At 43.9% G+C, this 23656-nt stretch overlaps 1 protein-coding gene and 1 long non-coding RNA gene across 2 annotated transcripts in view; one reads left to right on the top strand and one right to left on the bottom strand.

Annotated features, from left to right (window-relative positions):
- The first annotated feature begins 9257 nt into the window (after positions 1–9257).
- The window catches only part of CLIC6 (chloride intracellular channel 6), a 28264-nt gene continuing 13865 nt past the window's right edge, over positions 9258–23656 (top strand). The window contains exon 1 of the mRNA XM_027449142.3: positions 9258–10282. Within this exon, the coding sequence (XP_027304943.3) occupies positions 9374–10282 (909 nt within the window). The 5' untranslated portion in view covers positions 9258–9373. The remainder of the gene's footprint in view (positions 10283–23656) is intronic.
- On the bottom strand, positions 13931–22789 carry LOC119713375 (uncharacterized). Its single transcript, XR_005260560.2, has 3 exons — positions 19593–22789; positions 19337–19425; positions 13931–15421 (listed from the first exon to the last, which is right to left on the bottom strand). It is a non-coding gene; the product is annotated as an uncharacterized lncRNA (long non-coding RNA).

Genomic DNA, 23656 nt, shown 5'->3' on the forward strand with positions numbered 1-23656 from the left:
GCGCGGCGCTGCCCGGCGCCATCTTGAGTGAGGGCAGCGCCGCCCTGAGGGGCGTTAAATAGGAATTAAAAAAGGAGGTGTTTTTAGCAAGGCACCGCCGAATGACTCGTGTTTCTCTTGTCTGCCCCCAAAACTACCTGATGTAGCTCTTGATTTTCTGCAGAGGGTTTCATGGTGCTGCAGAGTCAAGGGGAATAAAAAGCCTGTTGGGAGAGTTGTGTCGTGGGGTGTTTTTGTCACTTCTCCCTTACCTTGGACCCGAAGGAGGCATATTCTTAAAGGCTTTTTTTTTTTTTTTTTCCTAGTGATGAAAGTCTATAAGGGACAGCTGCACCTTTCTTAGCTAAGCTGAAGGAGCTGCTCGTGTCAGACATTCTGCAGATGCCAAAAGCTTATCTATTTGTGCCGAGCTGCTTAGTCCAACGTAACTGACCTAGACAAACACTTTTCTTACATACATGTGTATACAGCAACACACTTTAGCATAAGACCTTAGAATGAACTTCATATGACATGCTTTTTTTTTTTTTTTTTTATATATATATAAATGAAGTTACTGTGATATTCACATATCAACCCCAAATATCCTGTCCTTGTAGAAGAGTAGCACAGAAGAGTTAAAGGTAGTAAGGAGTGAAAAGATGTTGGATGATAGCTGGCAAAATTCTAACTCAATCTTCGACCTCCACAGGGCTGAGTAAGAAAGCAGGAGGTCTGAAAGTGGGAAGTGCAATCCCTCCAAAAGCTGTTTTCTCACCAAGACCAAAAGAGGGCTACCACAAGAACACCACTTTTAGCAAGCTGAGGTGCTAATCCTATTCTCATGTTCAATTTCCAAGAAACTTCTCACAGACGTGAGTGAGGAGGCACCTGTCATTTATATTACATCTCAGTCCTGGGACTTAGAAAGCAGTATGTCATCACACACTGATCTTGTCAGCCGGCGTCATCTATCCAGAGGCTCAAAAAATCCTGTTTCAATTCAGAATGTCTGGTGTTCTAGATTGCAATTTAAACTATATCTTTGTAGATAACACGTGTTAGCATGCACTTGGAAAAGAATTACCATGCCACACACAGGACTGGATTTTGTAACCAGGCTATAAACATATTGATACAGACTACAATGGGTCACTTGTTGAGCAACATTTATTAATGATTTAAAATATGGTATGGCAAATATTTTTAATGATGTTCTAAGTAACATATTTTTACTGATCTTTTCTTCCAAAATGCAGCAATATTTTGGTGGTGTAAAGAACCTCTGAAGAAACAATTTTGAGGGTTGAAAATTATGTGCTACCTACTAATTTGCATTGTGCAAAGTTTACAGCAGAGACAACAACCCCTGTACTTGAGATAACTACTGTTATCTTTAGTTAGCATTGCTGACTTTTTTTTCCCAACAGATCAAAGACTTTAAAATGACGAATTACTGGTCTCAGTCAATTTTAATGAGATCTTGCAGGATACAACAAGGCAAAAAATACCAGGCAAAGAGATGATCATTTGCCTTCTCCCTCCCTCCTACATTTTTTTTCAGACTCTGTAATCTGTCTGTTGTAATCCATTCAAGCCTTTCTCAGAGAGAGACACATCTTACGTGCAGCATATTTTCGTGACTGATTGCTCTAAGTCATGTAAGTCTGTTTATATTTTCACACAATTTTTCACAAAAATCCAAATAAATGGTATTTTATAGTAAATGTCACGTATATGAACTTGCTGAAACATTTTAGAGCTAACATTTCAACCTTTAGATAAGTTAATATAATTTTAAATCTTATTCTATGCTCTCAGATTTTCTTCCTGATAAGAGCAGTGATAGCTTCTCAAAGGAGCGAGTATCTGTACTCTCTGTTTCAAGAGTCTTAGCCCTCTACAGAAACCTCACCTGAGGAACCTGAACAAAAATCTTTTGTTATAAGTATTTAAAAGTTCTCATAGAAGAAGCAAAACCTGCCAGCAACAAATTCCTGTGATTGCCGCTTGCCATGTTACTGTTATGAAAGCCGTTCAAAATCATAAAACTGGCCACTACTGGTCTAATGGCATAAACCACCACCAGCTGGTAATTGCAACCAGGTGTCAGATTTGTGGATGAAAATAAGTCATTAATTATATTTGTATCATAATAACACCCAAAGCTCAACTGAGATCACTATCACATTGTTCCAAGCACTGCAGTCTGAGGACCTATCTGCCCAAAGAGCTGAAAAGTTCAGGCAGACAATTCAGAGAAAGCAAGCATTGCCGGCATTCTAGAAATACAGCAAACACCAATATGAAGTGACCACCACCACCGCCCAGGCATTAATTCAGTTGTGAACTTCAGAAGAAAAATTAAACCTCACTCTCCCTAATCCTAATGTTTAATGATGGATTCCTCCCCTCTTTCTGTTAGGTGTGAAGAGAATGCAATATATGGACAAGAGAAATGAGATCTTAACCACAATGCTCAGCCTTGAGAATGGAGCACATATTTAATGTGAGTGACAGTGATTAACGGTAGTGATTTCTTTACACACAGAAAAATAAATAAATAAATAAAAAGAGGTTCCTGGAACAAATCACTAAATATACACTTGAACAGCGCTGTTCAGGTGTTTTAAACAACGCACACTACCATCTAGTGGTAGAAAGAGAGGCCCAAAACATCTCAAAAGGGTTATTTTTATTACATGTATCTGCATAATGAAATCCTCACTTCTCAAGTGAACAGAAGTTATCTAACCAGCATGAAAAAAAGAAAAAAGAAAAAAATATATATACAGAATGTTCGAAGAAGGACTGAACATGCGGCTTGTGGGTGACTTTACTTCCTGAAAACTAATGCAAACCACTGGCTTGTTTAATATTCCACAGAGCAGATTTTCAGTGCACCTATTGAGCAGCTGCATATAGACAGGTGTAGTTAGCAGTTTAAACACATGGTATTGGTGTCAGTGACAGCACATTGGAAGGCTTAGATTTATTTTTCCTGGACAGAAGCCTATTCACAACATGATACTGCAATCATTCATTGGCTGTAGACTTTAAAAATGGTATGCATGTATAATATATGCATATATATTCAACGTTAATTTTGGCTATCAATAACACAGTTTTATTTTCATTAAAATGTTTTTTATTACTCCCATATACTGCAAGTATCCTGAAAGTAAAAGCCCATATCCTCAATTTCTTGCTTACATTGACATTAAAAAACTTGTACTACCAGTTATTTGCTCATGTTTGTTTTTAAAAATCTTGACTTCTTAAACCTTGTCCAAATAACCACTTAGATTTACAATAATAAATGCCCAATGTGTCTAGAGACTTCAAAGCGCAAATCAACCCAGTCATCTTGATTGAATATAAAACATGGTCAAAAGAAACTGATCCATATTCACAATTTGCCCACAGTCAAGGATGACACACCAGTGTATGGTATTTATATATTTACTTAATTTCCCTTGTTAGATCATATGAACTTCATAAAAGCCCAACTGATCCAACAACACTGACTTGTGGGGGTCTTCTTTATCAGTGAGGTTGGAGGAAGGGGTTCTCAATTCCTCATACCTGAGGTAAGCCAGTCACTTTTCAGTCCGTTTGCTCCAAATCCAGTTCATTTGTCAGAAGGGAAATGCCCATCGCTGCTTCCTCCCCACAGCTAGGAGGATCTTACACTCATTGGCACTTCCTTCCCAAACTGCTCCATGAGCTTTACCTCCTGCATTTCCTGCAGCCCTCTTGGAGCCCACGTTCTTTAGGAGGTTTTGCTAAAATCCACCTCAGTGAAGTCTCCAATTTACTTCTTTCAAGCACTCGTTATCTGCTGAGCAGCCCCTCTCAGTTTCTTATATATAGACATGTTCCCCTTCAAACAGCCTCCCACAGACAGAGTGAGATCTGAGCCTCGTTAAAGCAAGCCAGTTATGTTAAAGTGGAACATATAAAGCACACAAACCCTCACTGCTTTTGCTTTAAGTTCAGCTTGAGCAAACCATATGCCCCAAGGAGAAAGTAGATGTAAAGAAAGTTCCCTTATATAACAATTTGTTCTGATGTTAAATGCTGTTGGAGGTATGTTTAATTTCTAGCTTAAACTTGCCTGATTCTCCCTTATAACCACTTGTTCTTGCTATGTTTTTCCTTGCTGTAATAAAAACCTCTCCCAGTACTTGGTGTTTTATATTGGAGTCTCTCCTCACTATTCTTCTTGCTCAGCTAAGCAGATCCAGCCCTGCAAATCTCTCAGGAGGTAGAGCTCCTTTTGGGGTTGCCGAAGGGGTTTCACACTTGGTCCGTGGTGCTCCTCAGTGTGCTCCCTTTCCTTCCCTTGAGTTGGGAAAGGATCCCCTTTTCCAGAGCATCAGCAGCCCATGAGGGTCTGGATGCCATCAGTGCTGCTTGCAAAGCTCCTGACACTACTCTGCAGCCTCCTGTCCCCCTTCCTTGCCTTCTGGGTGCCCGTGGCTCAGCTCCTGGGCACCCACAGCCACTCCAGCCCCACAAACCAGGTGTCCTGAGCAAGTGTACTCCAGCTGGATACCCTTCCACAAGCCTCACCACAGCAGGCGTGCATCTTGTAACACCACTACCATGGGCTTGATTCTTTGTTGACTGAGAACAGTTTGTTTAGGTCACTTGTCTGCACGGTTTTTGGCCTTGGTAGCCAACAAACAGCATAAAAGGAATCGCTGTGGCCTGTATCACAACAGCCACATACACGTTAGCTACTTCCAGCTGCATTGACTGAAAATGTCTTGTGAATCTGGCTCTCGTAGCAAAACATCTTTAACAACACAACCTAGGGAGTTATTTCTGACAGTACATTAGTGCACTGCATTCATCAGTGCCTTTTAAGCACCAAAGGAGATAACAACACACCATCCAGTTTTATTTTTTCTTCTTTAACTTGTGCAGACTGATCTTCTTCAGGTTGAAACCACAGTGGTGAGAATGAGAAAGCAGGGCCACAGCCTCCCTGTCCCACGTTGTGTAATATTTTTTATAGAATACTGTGTAATGTTATTTTAATGTTTTTATTTTCCTTCTGCCTGAAAGAGAAGCAGAATCAGCTGGAGTGTTTTTCAGTCCCACTAGTGTCTGAAAGAGTAGGAATTGTCCCAGGGCAGAGAAGAAACATACAAATAAAGTGTCATTAAATAAGATAAATGAAGTGAACCTGAGGCTTCTTTACCTTGATGTGGGGGGAGGCTACAAACAAATCTGCGGTGCAGGAGGTAAGGCTTGTTAGGGAGCCTTTGAAGCCGTAGGTAACGTACAAAGCACATTCAACTGATTCAGATCAGTTGCTTTGTTAAATGTCTATCACCACGATCTCTTCTCTTTCACACATATCTCCCTCTTCTCCCCTGGTTCGTTATGCTCCCTTGCTGCCACCCTTCCTTGGTGAGACGGTGAGGTGCCTGGATTTGCACCGTGCCTGGCACAGATTGACTCCCAAGGTCGCTGCCACCTTTGGGTGTGCCCCAGATCTAACAATGGTGTGCTCTTCGTTATACTATCGCAGCAGGTTACCCTGTACCTCTTACTGATTTTTGAACTGTGCTCCGGTAAGTCAACTCCCAAATTAGGTAGAAAAGAGCGATACATTGTAGAGGTAAATGAGCCATTTATTTCAGGAGCAATCGGTAATAAGAAGCCTGGTTACTGATTTACTGCAGAGCTCGGTTAGAAGTGCTGTGGAACAAATGGGTTTTGTGGGGAAGCACTTCTGAAAAGGAACAATAAATACAATACAATAACAACAAAACTTGTATCAAAGATTTGAGCAGAAAGAGTGAGGTTCAGTCTCTAATTTGGGGAAAACAAGAAAGGGAAAGGAAGAAGAGAAAAAAAAAGAAAAAAGGAAAAAGAAAAAAAGAGGGAAAAAAAAGAAAAAGAAAAACAAGTAAAAGAGAATGATTGTGGCAAAACTACTGCATGCAAATAAAATCGATATTAGTGAAAAATGAACTGGGACTCATACAGAGCAAACTGTGTATAATTCTGCCCCAAGGCAGATCGTGCATGTCTTTTTTCTCTGATTTTCTACCCTTTATTATGGCTTTTAGAGGATTAACTGCCCAAACCAGCTTCACTAAACATTCCTTAAAAATAAATAAATAAATAAAAATTAAAAAAGCTGCATAGATGTCATGGGAATTCCACTTTGGAATGAAGCAATAGAAAAATAGGACCTCTGGAGATCACCTGTTCTTCTCAGTGCAAGCATGGACTTCTTTCCCGATTATATGAAAAAAATATTTTCAAGGCTATCAGAATGCATGAAAATGTTTCTGAAAATTCTGCTTAAGTGAAAGCTATACATTAATTTGTAGAGAACTACATATAGGAGATGTATTTTTCTAATGAATAGAGTAATTTAACAGTAAGTGTAACAGTCAATGTGCAATTACTGTTCACTAATCATGATAAGTGTCTCTCTCAATTGCACATATAACTTACTTTTACATGTATATCAGCTTGGTATTTTGTAATATTCTGTTTTATTCACAAATCTATAAATACTCTACAACCTATTATTATTTTAAAAAAATATCTCAGATTTGCAAAGAAGGAACCTATTAAAGGCCAAATGCAAGTGGAAATTGTACAGAATGTGATCCTATTTTACATGGGGAAAAAAGCTTCTAAGAGCCATAAAAAGTTAACTGAAATTTAAAACACAAGAAAGAGTATGAAAAGATCAAATGAATCATGATTAGGGATTACATTTTAAGAAATTATTCCAAGACACTTCGGTCATAATAAAAAAGGAAACTATAGAATAAATAACAGGTTAATGTACTAGGAATGAAAGTAGTAGAAAGGTCAAGGAATTCTAGATACATTATTAACAGTGAAGAAGGATCTTAGACGAAGCTTTGAGTTAAATGTTCTGATGGATCTGGTTAGGGCTTCATATACCATTTCATAAAGCAGGACAGTGTGAGAAAAGTAGCATTTATAACAGGAACCTTAGGAATACCACATGTAGTTTATTCATTGAGTTTGGAGCAGTAATACATCCTGGGTGCTTTGCAAGACAAGCAAGGGCATATTTTCTTCTCCAAATAACTTATATTTTACTGACTAGTTTTCAGATGCCTTCAGCAGAAGAACTTCAGCCGAAGCTGGGACAGTTCATCACTTTGGAAAACTCACGCCCCAAATCCAGTGCCACAGTCAGTGCGTCAGAAAACAGAAGGAGGAACGATGCGGGTGACAATAATGAAATCACAGTTACTTAATAAGACCCAGATCCTCACAAAGACTCTTAGCTTTAAACATTTCTCTAATCCTATTGAATCACGTGCAAATCGTGACGGTCCTTTAAATAGTGGTGTGTGCATGCCCTAAGTAACGGCACATGAGGCTGGGCATGGCCATGGCTGAAAGGCATTTGGAAGTGAGGAGGGAGAAGGAGTTCAGTGAAATAAGTTTGCCTGGGGTTTTCCAAACAAAACATGGGCAGAGGCCCCAGGTAGCCCAGAATAAGAGCAAGTCCTGGGTTTGCTCAAGACATGCTGTCAGCAGCAAGGTGAGGGTTCAGCTGGCCTCACTGCTTGTTTTGTGGAAATATTAGCAGCAGGCTGCCTCTGCCCCTGCCCCTGCATGTAGGCTGTCCCCCCTGCACGTATAAATACCCAGCTCCTTCCCCAGCAGGCTGCGGGTAAGCAGCTGGGGAGGGAGCCGGTCGCCCCTAAGCAGCTTAGGGCCGGGAAGCTCAGAGCATGCAGATGGCATCCCCCCAGCACACACCATGCCGCTGCCATTTCCAGAGAGGTGTCTCCCACTCTGAATTTTGCTGGGGCAGACGGAGCAGCCTGCTGAGCACAAAGCAGCAGAGCTCCATCGGCTTCTGGACAGAAGCTTAAGGAACCAGTGTCAGAAAGAACAGGGGGACATAAATGGATTTTGAAAGTGCTAAAAATCATCATCTTCCAATACCACTTTTACCACCCCATTTCTGGACTCACCTGTATTTCCCACCAAGCGCAGTGCAACATTGGTTACTCAGCATCTGGCAGAAATGAGCAGAATCCAAATCCTCTGTGCAGACAGGTTTTGCCCTGGGGATGCACATCTTCCCTTGTGAAACGTGGTACATGTGGACGAGCCCACCCGGCAAAACAGCACAACACCAGCCAGAGCCAGCAGTGAAAACAGGCAGAGCAGGCTGCTGTGTGAGCAAAAACGCCTTGCTGGCTCCGTTACCCCAGTTCTCTGCTCATTGTGTTAGGGTGAACCATTAAATATTTGGCAGTTGTGTATTTGGCAGCTCCCTTGTAATGCAAAAGGCATTTTTTCCCCTTTAGGCTGCAAAACGGTAACCTGGATCTGCAACTCACTGTACATTCAGGGAAGGAGAGGAAGTGACAATAATCAAGCAAGGAGAGCCTAATTGATAACCCCCAGGGATGCAACGTGTTCACCAACAGGCTGTAAAGGGATCTTGGTGCTGTCCACTAATGTCTGACATATGCGATATTTAATTACCTGCACTCAGCTTTTAGGCGAAGAAGGTGTGCAGTAATCCTTGCTGGAGCTGAACCGAGGAAATAATATTTATTAGCTGGGGGCCTGGTTTAGAAACAGATGGGACATAAAGAGCTTGAAGACAGCGTAAAGGAGTGTGAAGCGGGGGAGATTAATTGTTAAGTAATTGTTGAGTAATTGAGAGGGGAAGTGTTGGATGCATAGAGCACAGGGCAACAGGGATCTGAAGCTGCAGGACTTCGCTGGGACAGAGCTAATTTTCATGGCATATTTCCAAAAGTGCCACCTAGCTGCCTCTTCTCTGATCTATGCCCACCTCATCCCTCTTTACCCTGTCCCCCGACTCTTCCTATTTTGTCTCTCTTGCTGGCACATGGAAGTCGTGGCATAAGCAGAGCAGGCAGCAGTAAGCAACTCCTGAGGCAGGAATTACCACTGAAAGATTTTTTTTTATTTTTGCTGCCATTGAAATCCTCATTTTATTTTGCACTTAGAGCCACAGAGCAGGTGACGGACAAAACCAGCGGACTGGTGTTGTCCAGGGATTGGGTACTGGGGAGAGACACTCACTGCTCACGTAGCTCCATCAGACAAGCTGCCCGCCCCCCCAGCTGCGGGCTCCATCCCCGGGATGGGGTCGGGGCGGCTTTGGGGCGGCGGCCAGCAGCGCTGCCCCGTGTCCCCCCCCCCCAGCATCCCCTGAGCGTTTCAGCGGGGCGGGCAGGGCTGAAAGCCGGGGGAGGAGCGCACACACCTGCAGCTGCCGCCCCCTGGCCGCCCCCGGGGCTGCAGCGCAGGCGCGGCCCCCCCCGGTGCCCGGCGCTGCTCCCAGGCTCGGCGGCACCGTCCCGGTCCCAGTCCCGGTCCCGGTCCCGGTGCCATGGAGGAGAGCCCGGGACAGCCGTCGGGGAGCGACCTCCCGGGGGCAGGGGGCGGCGAGGAAGCCGCAGCGGCGGCGGGGAAGCCGGAGCTGCCTCCCGAAGGGGCTGCGGAGCCCCCCGCGGGACCCCCGGGTGTGCCCCCCGACGGCGGGGCGGGACAGGAGCCGGCCGGGAGCGCGGAGCCCCCCGAGGGAGGGGGAGGCTCCCCCGGGGGACGGGAGGAGACCCCCGGCGAGGGGCAGCAGTCGCCGTCGGGGGCAGAGGAGTCGGAGCCCGTCGGGGACGGTGCTGCGCTGCCGGGGGGGGGAGCGGAGGGCTCGGTGCTGGCCGAGGGGGCGGCGGAGGAGGCAGAGGAGGCGGCCCCGCTGCCCACGGGCCCCGAAGAGGCGGCAGCGGCGGCCCCGACGGGGCCGGGCTCCGAGGCTGAGGCTGGGGGAGCGGAGCCCGAGGAGGAAGCGGCGGGGAGACATTTGGGAGAGGAGGTGCAGGGGGGAGCCCCCGATGAGGAGGAGAGGGACGAGGCCCCGCTAGGGCCGGAGCCCCAGGATGGGGAGCGGGAGGAAGCTCCGTCGGGGGCGAGCCCCCAGGCGGCCGTGGAGGAGGCTCCGTCGGGGGAGAGCCCCGGGGAGGCTCCGGCCGGGCCCGAGGAGGCTCCCGAGAGCCCCGGAGGGGCGGAGGGCGCGGGGCTGGACGGCGAGGACGGAGCCGAGCCCCGGCCGGAGGCTGGGACAGGAGCCGAAGCCCCCGGGGCAGGGGGAGGCGGCGAGGAGGCGGCGGGGCTGCGGCTGAACGGGGTGCGGGGCCGGGCGGAGGATGAGGAGGATGGGACGGGCTCACCGGCAGCGCTGGAGCAGGAGGAAGAGGAGGAGGAGGAGAAGCAGGAGCACGACATCTCCCTCTTCGTCAAGGTAGGGCGCGGGGGGCTGGTGGGGTGCATCTCAGCCGGGTTGGTGACCCTTCCCTTCACCGGGACCCCGCGGGCAGCTCCTGCGTTTAAATCTGGCAGAGCAAGGCGATTTGGTGATGAACACCCTAAATACACCTGCCTCCGACCCCTCATTCCTCCTGTGCTTTGGTGTGGACAGGACTAAGCTCCCCGCTTGGTCACGGTGCCCGCACCCCCAGCCCCACAAGCTGTGGGACCACACGATCCCACTGGCACAGACCTGACTGCAAGGTGGCTTCCCCCAGAGATTCCCCCGCAGAGCCCTGTGCTGCATTACTTGAGGTTTCTTCAGGTTTAAATGGAAAGGATGCACAAGGAACTCAGTTTTGGTGGATTGAGAGAGCCTCCTCTGCCCCCAGGCTGGACAGTTTGGGATTCACAAGGCCAATAAAGTGCCCAGCAACGTTACATCCCTTTCAGTTGTCCAATTTGCTTGTGTCTGGGCAGGGTTAGAGGAAAATAGAGCAAAAATAAATAAATTGTGATGGTCTTTAAAATAATTTCTGCCATTTTCGTGTACTGGAAAAATGAGCAACGGTGATGATTGATGTTGGTGAACGTGCTGCCTGGTTTAGGCGAGCCCTTGGAGCCCAGGCTGGGATGCTGTGGCATATACATATAGGTGCCTTTTTGGGCAGTAGCAGGGGCTGAGCTCTGTGCTTGTGTGTCAAGCAGCAGGAGCTGCCACTGCTCAGCCTGGCTGAAGTGACTTTGTGCTCGCCTGCGTATCGCCCTTGTGCCTGTTTCGTACCCGCATGCCCATCAGTGAATGCTGGCGCGTGGCAGAGGGTGAAAGTCACGATGGCTGCGTGTGTGCTGCTGGACCTGGGTGCACTCTTTATGGAGAACATGGCCAAAATTAAAGAGCAGGCTCTGATAAGGATAAGAGTAAATGCTGTGACTCTGCAGTCCCCAAAATTAGGACTAAGGATGTTTTTTTATAAATATTTGTGAATGAACAAAAACCAGAGGAGCGTTTTCATGATTGATTTAGCATTAGTAACTCACGGATGCCTTGAGAACACTGCAGCTGCTTTTCTAATGGTATCTTTCTAATGATTTTCTAATGTGGAAAAGTGTCACAAAGTTTGAAAATTTTACCTCATCTGGGAGCTAAACTTTTTTAGTTTGATATCAGCACAAGCTTTTTCCAGTTACATCTACGGGAAAAAAAGAAAAAAACAAACCCTATGGGAGAGCTCAGCATCTCCCTGCTGACCAAAATGTGCAGGGCTGGCAGTGCTGGGAAATGGGAAGCAGTTTTCTCTTACGCCTTTGTGGGTGAATTCCTGCTGCTCTTGCTGTCACCCGGAGATGCTCTCGCTGTCTTTTGCCAAAAGGAAAGGAGGTATAAAAGGACTGGAAACTCTCTGTACTAGCTTGAAGTGTTTTAGGAGCATGTGCACAATGTTATGCTTTAGTAGCTGCTGCTGGGTTTTGACAGGAGAAAGAAGGAAAGTGGTTTCCAAAGTGAGACAGCATGAATGGTTGCATGTGGGGATTCTTGTGTCCTTATACCTGACCTCAGCAGTTGGTCCACAGGCATGATGATCCTTCCTGAGCAACTCCTAAAATCCAAAAGTTAAGGAAGTGAGGTGATGATCCAAAATGAATGCAAATGTTCATTTCCAGCCTGAAATGCTTCCCTTCACATGCATGTTTCTAATACACCTGCCACCCCGCTGCTCATGCTCTATTAAATCAGTGTTACATGACTGTCTGTTACTTCAAAATGCTTTTGAGGTGTTGTCACCCACCTCTGCTTTGCAAGTGCCACTGACCTCTTTCGCCCTTCAGCTCCCTATTTTTCTGCTCGTAGGAACTGGGCAGCGATTTGGCTGTTCAAGACAGCGGGATTGTTGTCTGTCCAGTTAAATATGGTCCTAGTTCGTTTGTTGTCGCTATTTCTGCTCGTCTGCCTGCTGAGTTTTGGCTTATTTGTAAGTGATCAAGATGTTGTCTGTGTGCTATCTGTGCCTGCACGCACAGTGCTTGAGATAGGAGGTCTGTGCCATCATGTGATACTGCAACACAAATAGATAGTAATGTTAAAAGCAAGCCCCATAATAGGAGAAAAACGACTAAAAAATATAAGTGATAGTGACTGATCCTCAGTTTCCCTGCTAGGGAGCTTTATACCAGATGTGGCTGACATTAAATTTCTTGCTCTGCTTTCAGTAATAAAGCTTTGAGAGTAACAAACGGAAGCATCACTGTCAGAAAGTAAGCGGGTCTTTTTCAGATCCGACTGTGAGATGACTAGTCACAGCATTTGCTTCCCGTTTGTACCATTGCTGATCATGAGCTTGTTCTTTCAAATGTGAAGGCCTTTTCCTTGCCTGCTTCCTGCTGCTTTGCATGGGTTCGCTCCCATTTTGCCTGCACGTTTGAATATCGTGACGATTGTGCTGTCCCGTGCCTCCCCCTGTGAGGTGGGCGGCAAAGTTCCTGCCAGCTCCACAAGAATGGGTGTTGGGAACTGTGCTTTTAAGCTGATTTGGGTTGCTATGTGTTGCTGTGTAGTTTGAACTTGGACAGTTCAATGCAGAGATCTCATACCAGAGCACTTAGCAGGGTTAGCAGCCTTTGTGGAAGACGATGTCTTTCTGGACCAGCAGCTAGATGCCAGACAGGCTACTGTAAGGCATCCCCAAAGACAGCAGACATTTGTCTTTAGGAATCCAGACCATGCCCATAATGAAGCTGAACAGCAAAAGACTCCTAGGCTGTAAGGGTAACACCGTATCGAAGCATTTCTCCAGGTACTTATTTGATTTCCACTTTCCCATGAAACAGCACGTACCGTGTGTTTCCTTTAGATAGGGATGTTTGATGGCTTTCAAAGGCAAGTGTTTGCGAAGGGCATTCAGATATACTTTCTGGTTGGGTAGGACACTGGTCTTCTAAGAGTAAGCATGTGTATGTTCTCTTCCCCTTCCCCGCTCCATGGTGAGAGCCCTTTATTTGTCAAAAAATGACATATATTTATCTTTCCATTTGAATTTAGTGAAATATTCAGTTATTTTTAAGCAATCTAAAAATTCATGTAGGGTTTAAGTCTATTTCTAAATTAAAAGAACAAAAACCACCACCACCAAAAACCTGCAAGCTTATCTACCAATCAGTTTAAAATTTTCTCACAGACAGACAACTTAAACACTGGAATCACAACTACAGATTTCATCATGCCAAAGATTTCTGGGGATACTGATTTTGCTGTAAGTGCTGAGCACAAGCAACCAGACAAGCCGGCTTGAGCACAAGGTCTTCTCTGAGATTACTCTTCCAAAACAGTTTTTGTTTAGCTTCAGGGTTAAATTTTTTGTAGTAAAAGCTGCCCCTGAGCCTAAGGCAATAGATTTTATCCAACAAAAAGTAATAAGCTTCACCCAGTTTTTGTGACATTCTTGGTCTCTAAATCAAAGTCATTTATTTTCATTCAGAGAGTTATTTTATCCCTAGCAGGGAGTGAGGTTACTTCACTGATACCAAATTTCCTTGTGCCATTCCTTGAGATATGTCAGGTCAGTCAAACACGCTTAGAGATGTGCTGAATTATCAAAATTTCTGATAAACCAGAAAGTTAAAGTGCCAGAAGCCTTGCTGTGACTGGAGACAGAGGAAATAGCAAGTGCCTCCATCCGTGCCTCCAGACACCACAGTTGACGTATCCGACTTGAGGGGCAGTGTGTTACGTGCTAGGGAAGAACCAACCCCATTTTCTGTGATGTGGTGGACCTGTAGCTCATATATAAATTCAATTTGAAGTACAAAATGGCTGTCCTAAAACTCAAGAAGTCCATAGACAGCAGGAGCTCAGGTCCCTAAAAAAAATCATAGCCTTTATGCCCATTCAGTAGACTCTGTTCTGTACCTGATGTAAGCAGTTACAGTATAATTACTGAGTAGATACTTAAGATTTTGATTTTTGCTCATCAGTGTAAGGAGTCTGTAAGTCAGATAGGTATTGTTTACAAGAAGAATGGCTGATATCCTGTATCAAAGTGAAAATATCTAAAAGAAAATACTGCCTTCTTAATGTAGATTTGTTGTAGGAAGTCAGGATTTAAATGGACTCAGGAGGATGGAAGTAAAGATGTGTATGTGGGAAGTTATGCTGCATCCTTATTTATGGATTAAATGAAGTTTTGGGGGAAGCTGAGGTAGTGCATATTTATCCAAGCAAAGGGATAAGAGCCCTTTGCCCAGATCTTGCAAAAATGACTGCATTGGACTGGTGAAATGCTACAGTAAGATAAATTGCTGGGGAATTAGCAGGGAAACAAATTAAATCTGATGAAGTTTGGGCAATAGTAGAACCAGACTGCTGCTCCTTCCATTCTTTCCCCCACCCCTACCAGTGTTTCACCTTCTGTCAAAACCATGCCCTATTTTCCCCAATGAGCACACCCACTGCTTTCTCCTTGCTCAGTTCTCATCCTTCCCAAGCCGCATCTTGTGCACCTTCCTCAGAAAGCAGGAGCTTTTACGTTGTTTCCCCCCCACACCATCCTTTTTGATACAGCTGGCTATGGGACCTGTCAGCTTCTGTAACCGAGGAGTAAGGAAAGCTATCCTAAAACCAGAGGGAGAAGGCGTTCAGAAGAAAGCCGGCGTGGTGAAGCAGGGCAGGAGCACGGTGTGCCGAAAGCAGCATCTGGCTGGAGCTGGCCGAGACCGAGCCGAACCAGAACGGTCCCAATTTCCTGGTTGCTGGCTGGTTTGCTGTTTGTAGGACAATTTTTGACTCTGAATCTATCCAGCAGTACACCAAGTACCAGCGCAGGTCAGCAGGTGTGCTTGGTAACACACGTGGGGCGGTGCTGTTTCCGGGAGTGTCTTACAAAGCACGAAACTGGCTGGCTTCCCAGGGGCATTTGCCTTTTCTCAGTTACCTTTTTCTTTTCATTTCCCAGCTGGAATGTGTCAAATCAGGGTTCCCTGGTGCAGCTTAAGAGGACGCAACATTATGAATTTCTTTTTCTCTTTTTCTTTTCTCCAAAAGAGCTATGCACACTCTCCTACTTCAGTCTTTTCATAGTTACTTCTCATGCTTTCCTTTTTGGCAGTTTGGGTTGTCACCTTTGTAGGGCTTAGGCTGCTGCAAAGAAACAAAGATCCTTGGAGCTGCTGACTTTAGAATAGCCTGGAAGACCACACTAAAATCCCTGTTGCTACCGTGCTCTTGGAGATATGCTGGCCAGAGCAGTCATGTCTACAACTTGTAGTCCAAATCCTGTTCTACAAAAACACAGTCCAGCAGATCACAGTTATGATTTTTCATCCATTTTTTTCTTTTCAGTATGATCTAGCCAGACTTCTTAGAGCCCCCTTTTTGTCTGTGTTGAAATCCTGAAGCTTTATGTGTGCATGTTATCGTACAAGCTGTAAGCGTCTATTTTTAGTGCAATTGCAGATCTCTGCTGTTTGCAAGCTTGCTTTATGTAAAAAAAAAAAAATATATATATATATATATATAAAACTTGAAAAAAGCAAATGCCTTCAAATCTATATTTCTAGATCTTTTCATATTTTTATTTATTCTCAGTACACTGATTCAGTAAAGCACCTCACTGTGTGTTTTCTTTAAATATAGGTTTAAAATCGCGTGCCACTTAAGCCTTTTGCTAGCCAGAGGTCACTTTTTCTTGATTCAGGCTACAGGCCCATCCTGTATTTCTTGTTCTCTGAAATCAGCAGAAATTTGTGATGAGGTAAGCCTGCTGCCCAAGATCCAGCCATGCCTCTTCTCCCTGAGCTTTGCCATCATAGTAAGGCTGATGTTACCTGCCTCCTGGACCAGGACAGAGCTGGAAGTTTTCCTTGTCCCTGATTGTCAAAGTGAGCCTTTGGCTCATAAATCCTGTGGAATGGCTCCACCCTTCTTTGGAAATGAGGTGATCACTGCCTGATGTGCTATCATGCCTCCGTGCTTGGGACTTCTCTTGCTGCCTGCTTGGTGCTTTGGCCTTTCTTACAGCCTTGTGCTATTTATAGTATGGATCCATGCAAGGGTATATTTAAGGTTATTAAAAAAATAAATATATATATGTATTTAAGGGGAAGTGATAATGGAAATTACTAATCCAGCTACACTTTTTTTAGGAGGTTTATCTCAGATAAGGTCACTTTGAATTGGTGGTTGTATGCTTTTTCTTTTTTTTTTGCAGAAGACAGACCCTCCTCATCAGAAATAGTAGGGAGTAAGGCAGGAAAAGGAAATATTCTGTATTTTATAGACGGGGAACTGAAGCAACCAGACTTGCTCGTGGTCCATCACTGACTACATTCAGTTTCCTGGTTTCTCATCCAAAACAGATCCTACTGCCTCTTTTAAAAAGCAAGGAATTGCTCGCTCCTTGGGCTCTGACTGTGGGGTGTAAGTCAATGCCGTGTGAAGGTTGCATGATTATTTTCTTGCCCAGATAATAAAATGTCACGCAGTGATAAGGAGTTGTATGCATTTCCATTTGCAGTGTCTGATTATTTACTGATAAAAGACTGAGCAAGAGGAGTGATTACATTCCAGTTGCTTTCAATAACACGGGCACTGAGGGAAATTGTTTTAATTCCCTAATAAAAATCCTTAGCTTCGCAAACCAAGCAGTGGCAGCTTGTGCTGTGTGCTGTCTGAAAAGGCTGCGGGAGCCCATCCTTGGGATGATGCTCCTCGAGCAGCTCTGCACAAGGCAGATACGTGAAGTGGTGTTTGCCCCAGTGAGGGGGCTGGCTTTGTAGGAAGAGTTACCTTTCTCCTTTTTTTCCCCTCCTAGAGAGGTGATTATTGTGAAAGGACACAGGCAGAGGTGCAAAGGTGATACTTCCCACTTTTTTTCCTCTTCATATGCTGAAATTTCAACATACATTTAAATACTTAGACTAGAAATATAATTGTGACGAATGAAGTAAATGGCAGAAGGATTGGAGTTGCAAATGCATGTCCTTTATTACTAAATTACTAAAATGGAATAGTTAACCATTTACTCAGGTTGCAGAAAAGCTGTCCTTTGTGCCTTGGAGAATCATTGACATTTATGTGGTAATTAATTCTGTGAAATTACTTTTAAAAGCTATTACTGAATCTGAGCTGAAAAAGTAAAATGGTGGTAGATGAAACTTGGAACAGGATCTGAATATGCCCTAAAGGCTTAAAAATGTAGGGGTGTGCGCTGACATCCCTCAGAGCAAGGTGCTGTAGGTACCGGGGCTGATTGTTTTGCAGTATGGTGCATGCAGTATACATTTAAAAACTGTATTTGGATTAGCAGTGCTGTGTTTCTCACAGTTTCCAGAGGGCTGGGAATGGAAATGAGGTGGTAAGGAGAGCAGGATGAGGATAGGCTTTGAATTTGGGTTTCTACTGAGAAACGAGGGAGCAGAGTCTAGTTCTTGTGATGGAGCCCCTGCGTTTTTGCTGTTACTGGTGCCCAGTGTTTTGCTGCTCTTATGGGACCCAGTTTTGCCAGTTTCCACAGGAACTGGCGTTTCTATGTAATATTTTACCTGGTCATTTGAATTATTTTTCTACTTGGGCCAAAATATAAAATACTGTTAAAAAGGGAGGGGAGGGGGAAGAAAACACCACATAAATAAATCCCTCATTTCACCTTCACCTCTGGTTTAAGCATCAGAATTAGGAACACCAGCGGAAAATTATTTTCTCAAGCACTTTCCACCAAGCCTTCATCCACCTACTTCCTCGAGTTGCGTAAAGTAGCTTATTTGTTTTGGTTATTTCTTATTTATTTACTTATTTGCTTACAGTACAAATTACAGATACTTTGTATGTATGTATGTGTTTTGCATTTAGATTGAAAAAGCAGGGCTGTGTTGGTAAGTATCCTACAGTGAAGTGTAAAACAGGATGTGTCACTGAAATACCAGTTAATCTGTTTTTCCCAGACCTATAATGTGTTTGAGAATATAATGCTCTTTTGTTGCAGTAATTCCCTGTAAGAATTTAAAAAGGATATAAGATTTTTGTCTCAATGTAGAATGTTCAACCGGCATCTTGCCATGTTATTAAATACGGATTAGAAATAGCATTGAGGTATTTAAACATAATTCTTGTAACAGGATAAATAGCTAAGAGCATTTGGTTTGTTGCTTGTGTGCTTGTGACCTGGTAGTGTTCCTGTTACACGCAGACGGACAGAAAGAACTCTGCGGGCAAAACTCATAGCAAGAAAAGAAGAAATTTGGGCTTGAGCTGCTTGGTATAAGGTGTAGGGTGCCAGCTGCTGCCCGTGGGCAGGCAGCCTTCCCCAGGGCTCAGCAGCTCAGGTGCTCACCTGCCTTCAGTTAAAAGCCCCCAGTTTTCTTATGCTACTGGGGCTGTTTGAAACTATGGGTAAGAATCTTAAAGTGAGAGTGGGCAAGGATTAGGAGGAGTGATCTTTCTGAGGGCTGTGTATTTTTTTTTTTTTTTGTTATTAATTACCCAGTGTGTTTCTGTTGTGGTTAACAGATGATGGAATTCCCTCTCCTCACTTCAGAGGGAAATGGGATGGGGGCACCCCTTCAGCTGCTGCCCTTTGCCCCTGCTTAAAACCTCTTCTCAAAAGAACACCTGTTTTATTATTATTTTTGCTTGTAATTTTTTTTTTTTTTTTTTAAAAAAAAGGAGGTTTTGTCACATCTGCCATTAAAATGAGATGGTTTCCATTTAGGAGGAGTGGCAACAATTACTTACAAACCTTTGAAAAATCTCAGTCACTCCACACAAGTAATACCCATATAACTCAGTACCATCATTATTATAGTACATGATAACTAAAAGTAATGCTATCCTGAATGAGACATAAAGAATAGCTAATGCAACATGACAATTACTTGTGTAGGATAATGTTATTCCTAAATTGGGCAAGATTCATTTAAGCCCTACAAATTTGTAGCCCAAGATTTTCAGTCTTTGCTAGTCACACACTAATGTTCCTATTTATTTTTACCTTGTTGATCTAACAAAGTGGTGGATTCCTGGTTGCTGCTTGCTTTTGTGCTGTTACAACACACTTACTGTGCTGTGGATTCCAGGTAGCTAGGTGCAGGCGTCCTTTATGTTTAGTTAGTTGCCTTCTCTTCACAAGACGTGCTGGTGGTTTCACCCTGAAAGCAGACACAACACTGTCTCAGGTTATGCTGAGTGCCGTAGCTACCACAGTGGCTTTACTTGCAGACCTGGCACAGGTAGCTGTAAAACATGAGGAAATAAATCCGTAATTTGCATCTTTCCTATGTAACTTCATTGGATTTTAGGAATTGTTGGAGTGTACCTGTTGGCTGCCTTTCACTGCCCTGTAGAGAACCACAGTTGCTGTTGAAAATGCCTTTGACAGCATTACAGGTCTGTCCAAGGCTAGCAGGAACACTGCAGGATTGTTTCATACTTCCCCCTTGTAAGAAGTCATCCGTACACAGGCTTAATCTTTAAACCCTTTCATTTGAATAGGAGTTAATATTAGTAAAAGCACAGTCTCCATAAATGTATCACAGGATAATGTGCATTTTAATTTTCATTTGTAGTCTCCTGTGTTGTTTATTTTACAGAATTATTGTTTAATGGTTCATTTATTTACGAACTCAGTCAGAACTGGAGGACCTGAGTGCTGGCAGACCTGCTGCTCGGTAGATACACTGGGCAGCTTGTGAGTAGCAAAATCAAAAGTGAGTGTTTCATGTAAATAACAGGAATGAGTTTAGGCCTTTCATTTCTAAAACAGTAATAATGAAAGGTCTAATAATTTGTCTCCTTAAAATTGAGTGGCACATTCAGTACTTAATAGTGGTTCTGGAGTTATTGTCATTATAAGTTCTTGTAAATTGATGCCTGTAACTTCTTGGAACAATGTTAACCTTTGAGTTGAAACAGCTTCTGTTTAATCTATTTATTTTTAAATATAATTTGGTTAATACCTCCATTATCACTTAATCAGGTTTGTAGATGCAGTTATTAAAATGGAAAAGGGGGCTGCGTTGTTTTTAGTGTTTTTCAGACCTGTTACGTTGGTCTAATTATTCCTAACAACTTGACAAAGGTAAAAAGTTTATTGCCACAAAGTTACTTCTTAATGAAGGAAAATTTCTGTCTATGCATCAAAAGCATTTAATTACTTACTAAGTAATTAAGTTAATTTCAGCAGTAATTACTTAACCAGCGGACCATGAGTAAGTAAATAAAGTATTAAAAGTTAGAATAATGGAGGCTTTCTCTGTCCCAAAATGGCTGCTGGCAGGCAGTGGGGAAGAGAGAACAGAAACCAAAGGAAATTGCAGCAATTTCAGACCTCTTTTCCTTTCTGCCGTCTAGAGAGGATTAGAGCTTCCTGATGTATACAGCCCCTTTAAGCTGTGACCGCTGTTTGCTACGTAAAAGCAGGATGGAGGCAAATGCCCTGCTAAGAAACTCCAGAGCACCGTTAATCCCTCAGCGTGAACTCGGGACCAAAAGACTTCAGAGAACCACTTCCAGCAAAAAGCAAGGCATTTTGGAACGCTCATTCTGAAGGAGCCTTACCAAGTACCTAAATTAGGAAATCCAATAAGACAAAGAAGTCAGTAAAGTAATGCGAATACTGAAGGAAAGAAAGATCTAACTAGTATGATTTCAGAAACCTGACAGAATGAAAAGAGCCGTAATAATCACATTGTTGTAAGACGTTATGAAATGCTAATAGGTAGCCAGTCCATGAGACATGAACCTTGCCCAGGCTTTGGATGTTAAAATATGAGGTAGGAAGGCTTTCATGGCTTTTGCAGGTGGGAGCTCAGCACGAACTCACATTAATGCCAGAAGAGTCCTGCTCCAGGACACAAGCCATCCTGTATTATCAGTAATAACAGCTGGATAGCTCATAATTAGCTAATCACTAATGTACAGCTGCATCATTAAAAACACAGTAGAAGTATACATCTGAATTGTCCTATTCCTAGGTAGGCTCAACCTTTAGCCTACTGCTTACGCTCTGTGGTCACAAAACCCAGTTTAATTGCGTCCTGCGGTTGGTTGGAGCTGTGCGGGTGAGAAGTTAATTCCTTTTACCTTCTTTCACCTACCCTCATTTCCTTTCATTCTTTTTCACTTGGCATCTCTTTTTGGCCTATCCTTGGGTAAAAGCTTTCATCCACACAGCATTTTATATAGTGAGCCTTCTGAGCCCTCCTGGCTTGGGTTGCCGCTTGGGCGTGCTTGCTGTTGGTGAGGACACTGCTGCTGCAGCCATCCTGGGGTTTGTTTGGATCCTGGAGGTGCCTCAAGGCTTGTGTCCCCTTGCAGATTCAGACTCTGTTGCCTTTTGCCATCACAGTATGTGACTACTGGGCTGACGTGTGGATTTTCAGTTGCTATTGATGGGATCTTAGTAGTGCTCCTTGTTTCCTCTGAGTTGGGCTTACCTGGACAGTGGGTAAATATTGGCCTGTATTTCCATGTGTCCACCATTGTTGTAAGCGTATATCAAACATTCAGTGTCAGCACTTAGATTTGCAGTGATTTGCTCAATCCACTTTAAATAAAATGACATTTTACAGTAACTGCTCTCTTCTTCCACAAAAGAGGGTAACTTCTGGCATTGTTTGCTTGTCTGCCTGTTCTTAATACATGGACTTTCTTCATTGCCAATAGCATCCTATCATGCCTGACATCCAGTTGGATAGGCTGGATCTCACTATTAGACATACCATAGCCACAATCTATTTCCTTTTCCAAAGAAACATTGAGTTATTTTGGAATATAAACCCTGTTTGGGATAACAGCTGCTGCTTACTGAGCAGCGGCTTTCCCTTCCATCATTGCCCTGGAGTTTGCTACGTGTGTTATCATCACTAAGATGTATTCAGTGGCATGAATGACACTTGCTAGTGTCCTGTTCTTGGAGTGATGTTCATGCTGAGGGTGAGAAAACATTGAGGTCCCAGTGGAGAGTAAGTCTGAGTTCCTCTTGAAGGGGGTGAAGTCTCACCTTGAGACAAAACAGTGTTTTTGCTCTGGTGTTACTTTTGCAGCAGCAGTTATCTGAAGCTGGTAAGTAGTCTCAAAGAGTGGATTTCAGTTCACGTAAGTTTAATTAGATGTCCAAACTATAAGGGGCTGTTTAGGGCTGTAGTTTGAGAAAGCAGTGCTGCCAAAGGGCATGTCATTCCAAGTGGGTGGGTGTTTGAGACAGGCAAGATGAATCAGCCTTGAGGAGTGACTCTCTCTCTGTCTCCACTGACCAGACCTATTTTTTTCTGGCTGACTCTGCGTGAGGTGGCTTCCAGCTTTAGCATGTAACAGCTGTACAGTTTATACCCTTTTTTTTATTTCCTTTCTATTATCCCAGTGCTCAGGGTTATTGACTTGTGGGGTATTGGGTCTATTCCAAAAAGCACTGGTGGATGGTGGACTCCATCAGCAGGCTGTGTTTTATCATCAGATTGTTCTCCACCATCTCTCTGGTTGAAACTCACCCTTATGTTTTATTGAAATGCCTGACAGGACCTCAAAGGCTCCCTCCTGAACCATTGCAGGCATTCATTTTTGTGACTGGGAGGGAGGGAACAGGGAAATCAACGCACCCAGTGGTTCAAATCACCTTCAGCTGCGTTGATGCTCTAGAAGACACTTGGGTTTTGGTTTATCATACCATGTTCTATGCTATGGGACTCTCTGCACTGTAGTGTGTGGCATCCATTGACCAGAATGGAGGGGGTTTAATGTCTGACAAAACCAGGCTCTTCCCTCCAGGGTAGTAGAAGCTCAAGTAGTTGGATGCCCAGAGCTGCCTCCTACCACATTGCTGCTTCCTCCTCCACATTTCCTTCCTGCAGTTCTGTCTAGGAGTGTCTTCAGGGTTTGTACATTTTGCTAATCTGGTCACCTACCCTTTTTAACACATCCAAACACTTCCCAAAGTGAGCCAATTAGCAGGCTGGATCATTGAGATGTTAAGTCAGTTGATGCTTTACTTTGTCATTTCTCCTCCCTTGCTGAGTGCAGAGGACTTAAAATGAAAAAGACTGCTTTATTCTGACAACAAAATTAAATCTTCTTGATCCTATGTAACTAGCTGCACTTCAGGTTGTCATTCAAGAGGATGTTTAGCAGAGACAATACTTAAAGGACCTGCCCTATTTGCAGCCAATTTGCTTGTTTAAAAATTAAAGGGAAACCTAAATGCACTGGCTGAGTGTGATTTGAGAGAGAAGTAGGAGAAAGGGGGAGAAGGAGGAAGACCTCTAGAGGCTGCAGCGTCTGCTTTTCAGTTGGTTGTCCAAACTACTAATTTTGCATGTTCTGTGGGATCTATTGCCCCATGTCGGTATGGCTTAGTTTGGGTGGGTGATCATGGGGATTATTTCT

The sequence above is a fragment of the Anas platyrhynchos genome, chromosome 1, assembly GCF_047663525.1.
Source record: "Anas platyrhynchos isolate ZD024472 breed Pekin duck chromosome 1, IASCAAS_PekinDuck_T2T, whole genome shotgun sequence".
In the NCBI taxonomy this organism is placed as follows: Eukaryota; Metazoa; Chordata; class Aves; order Anseriformes; family Anatidae; genus Anas; species Anas platyrhynchos.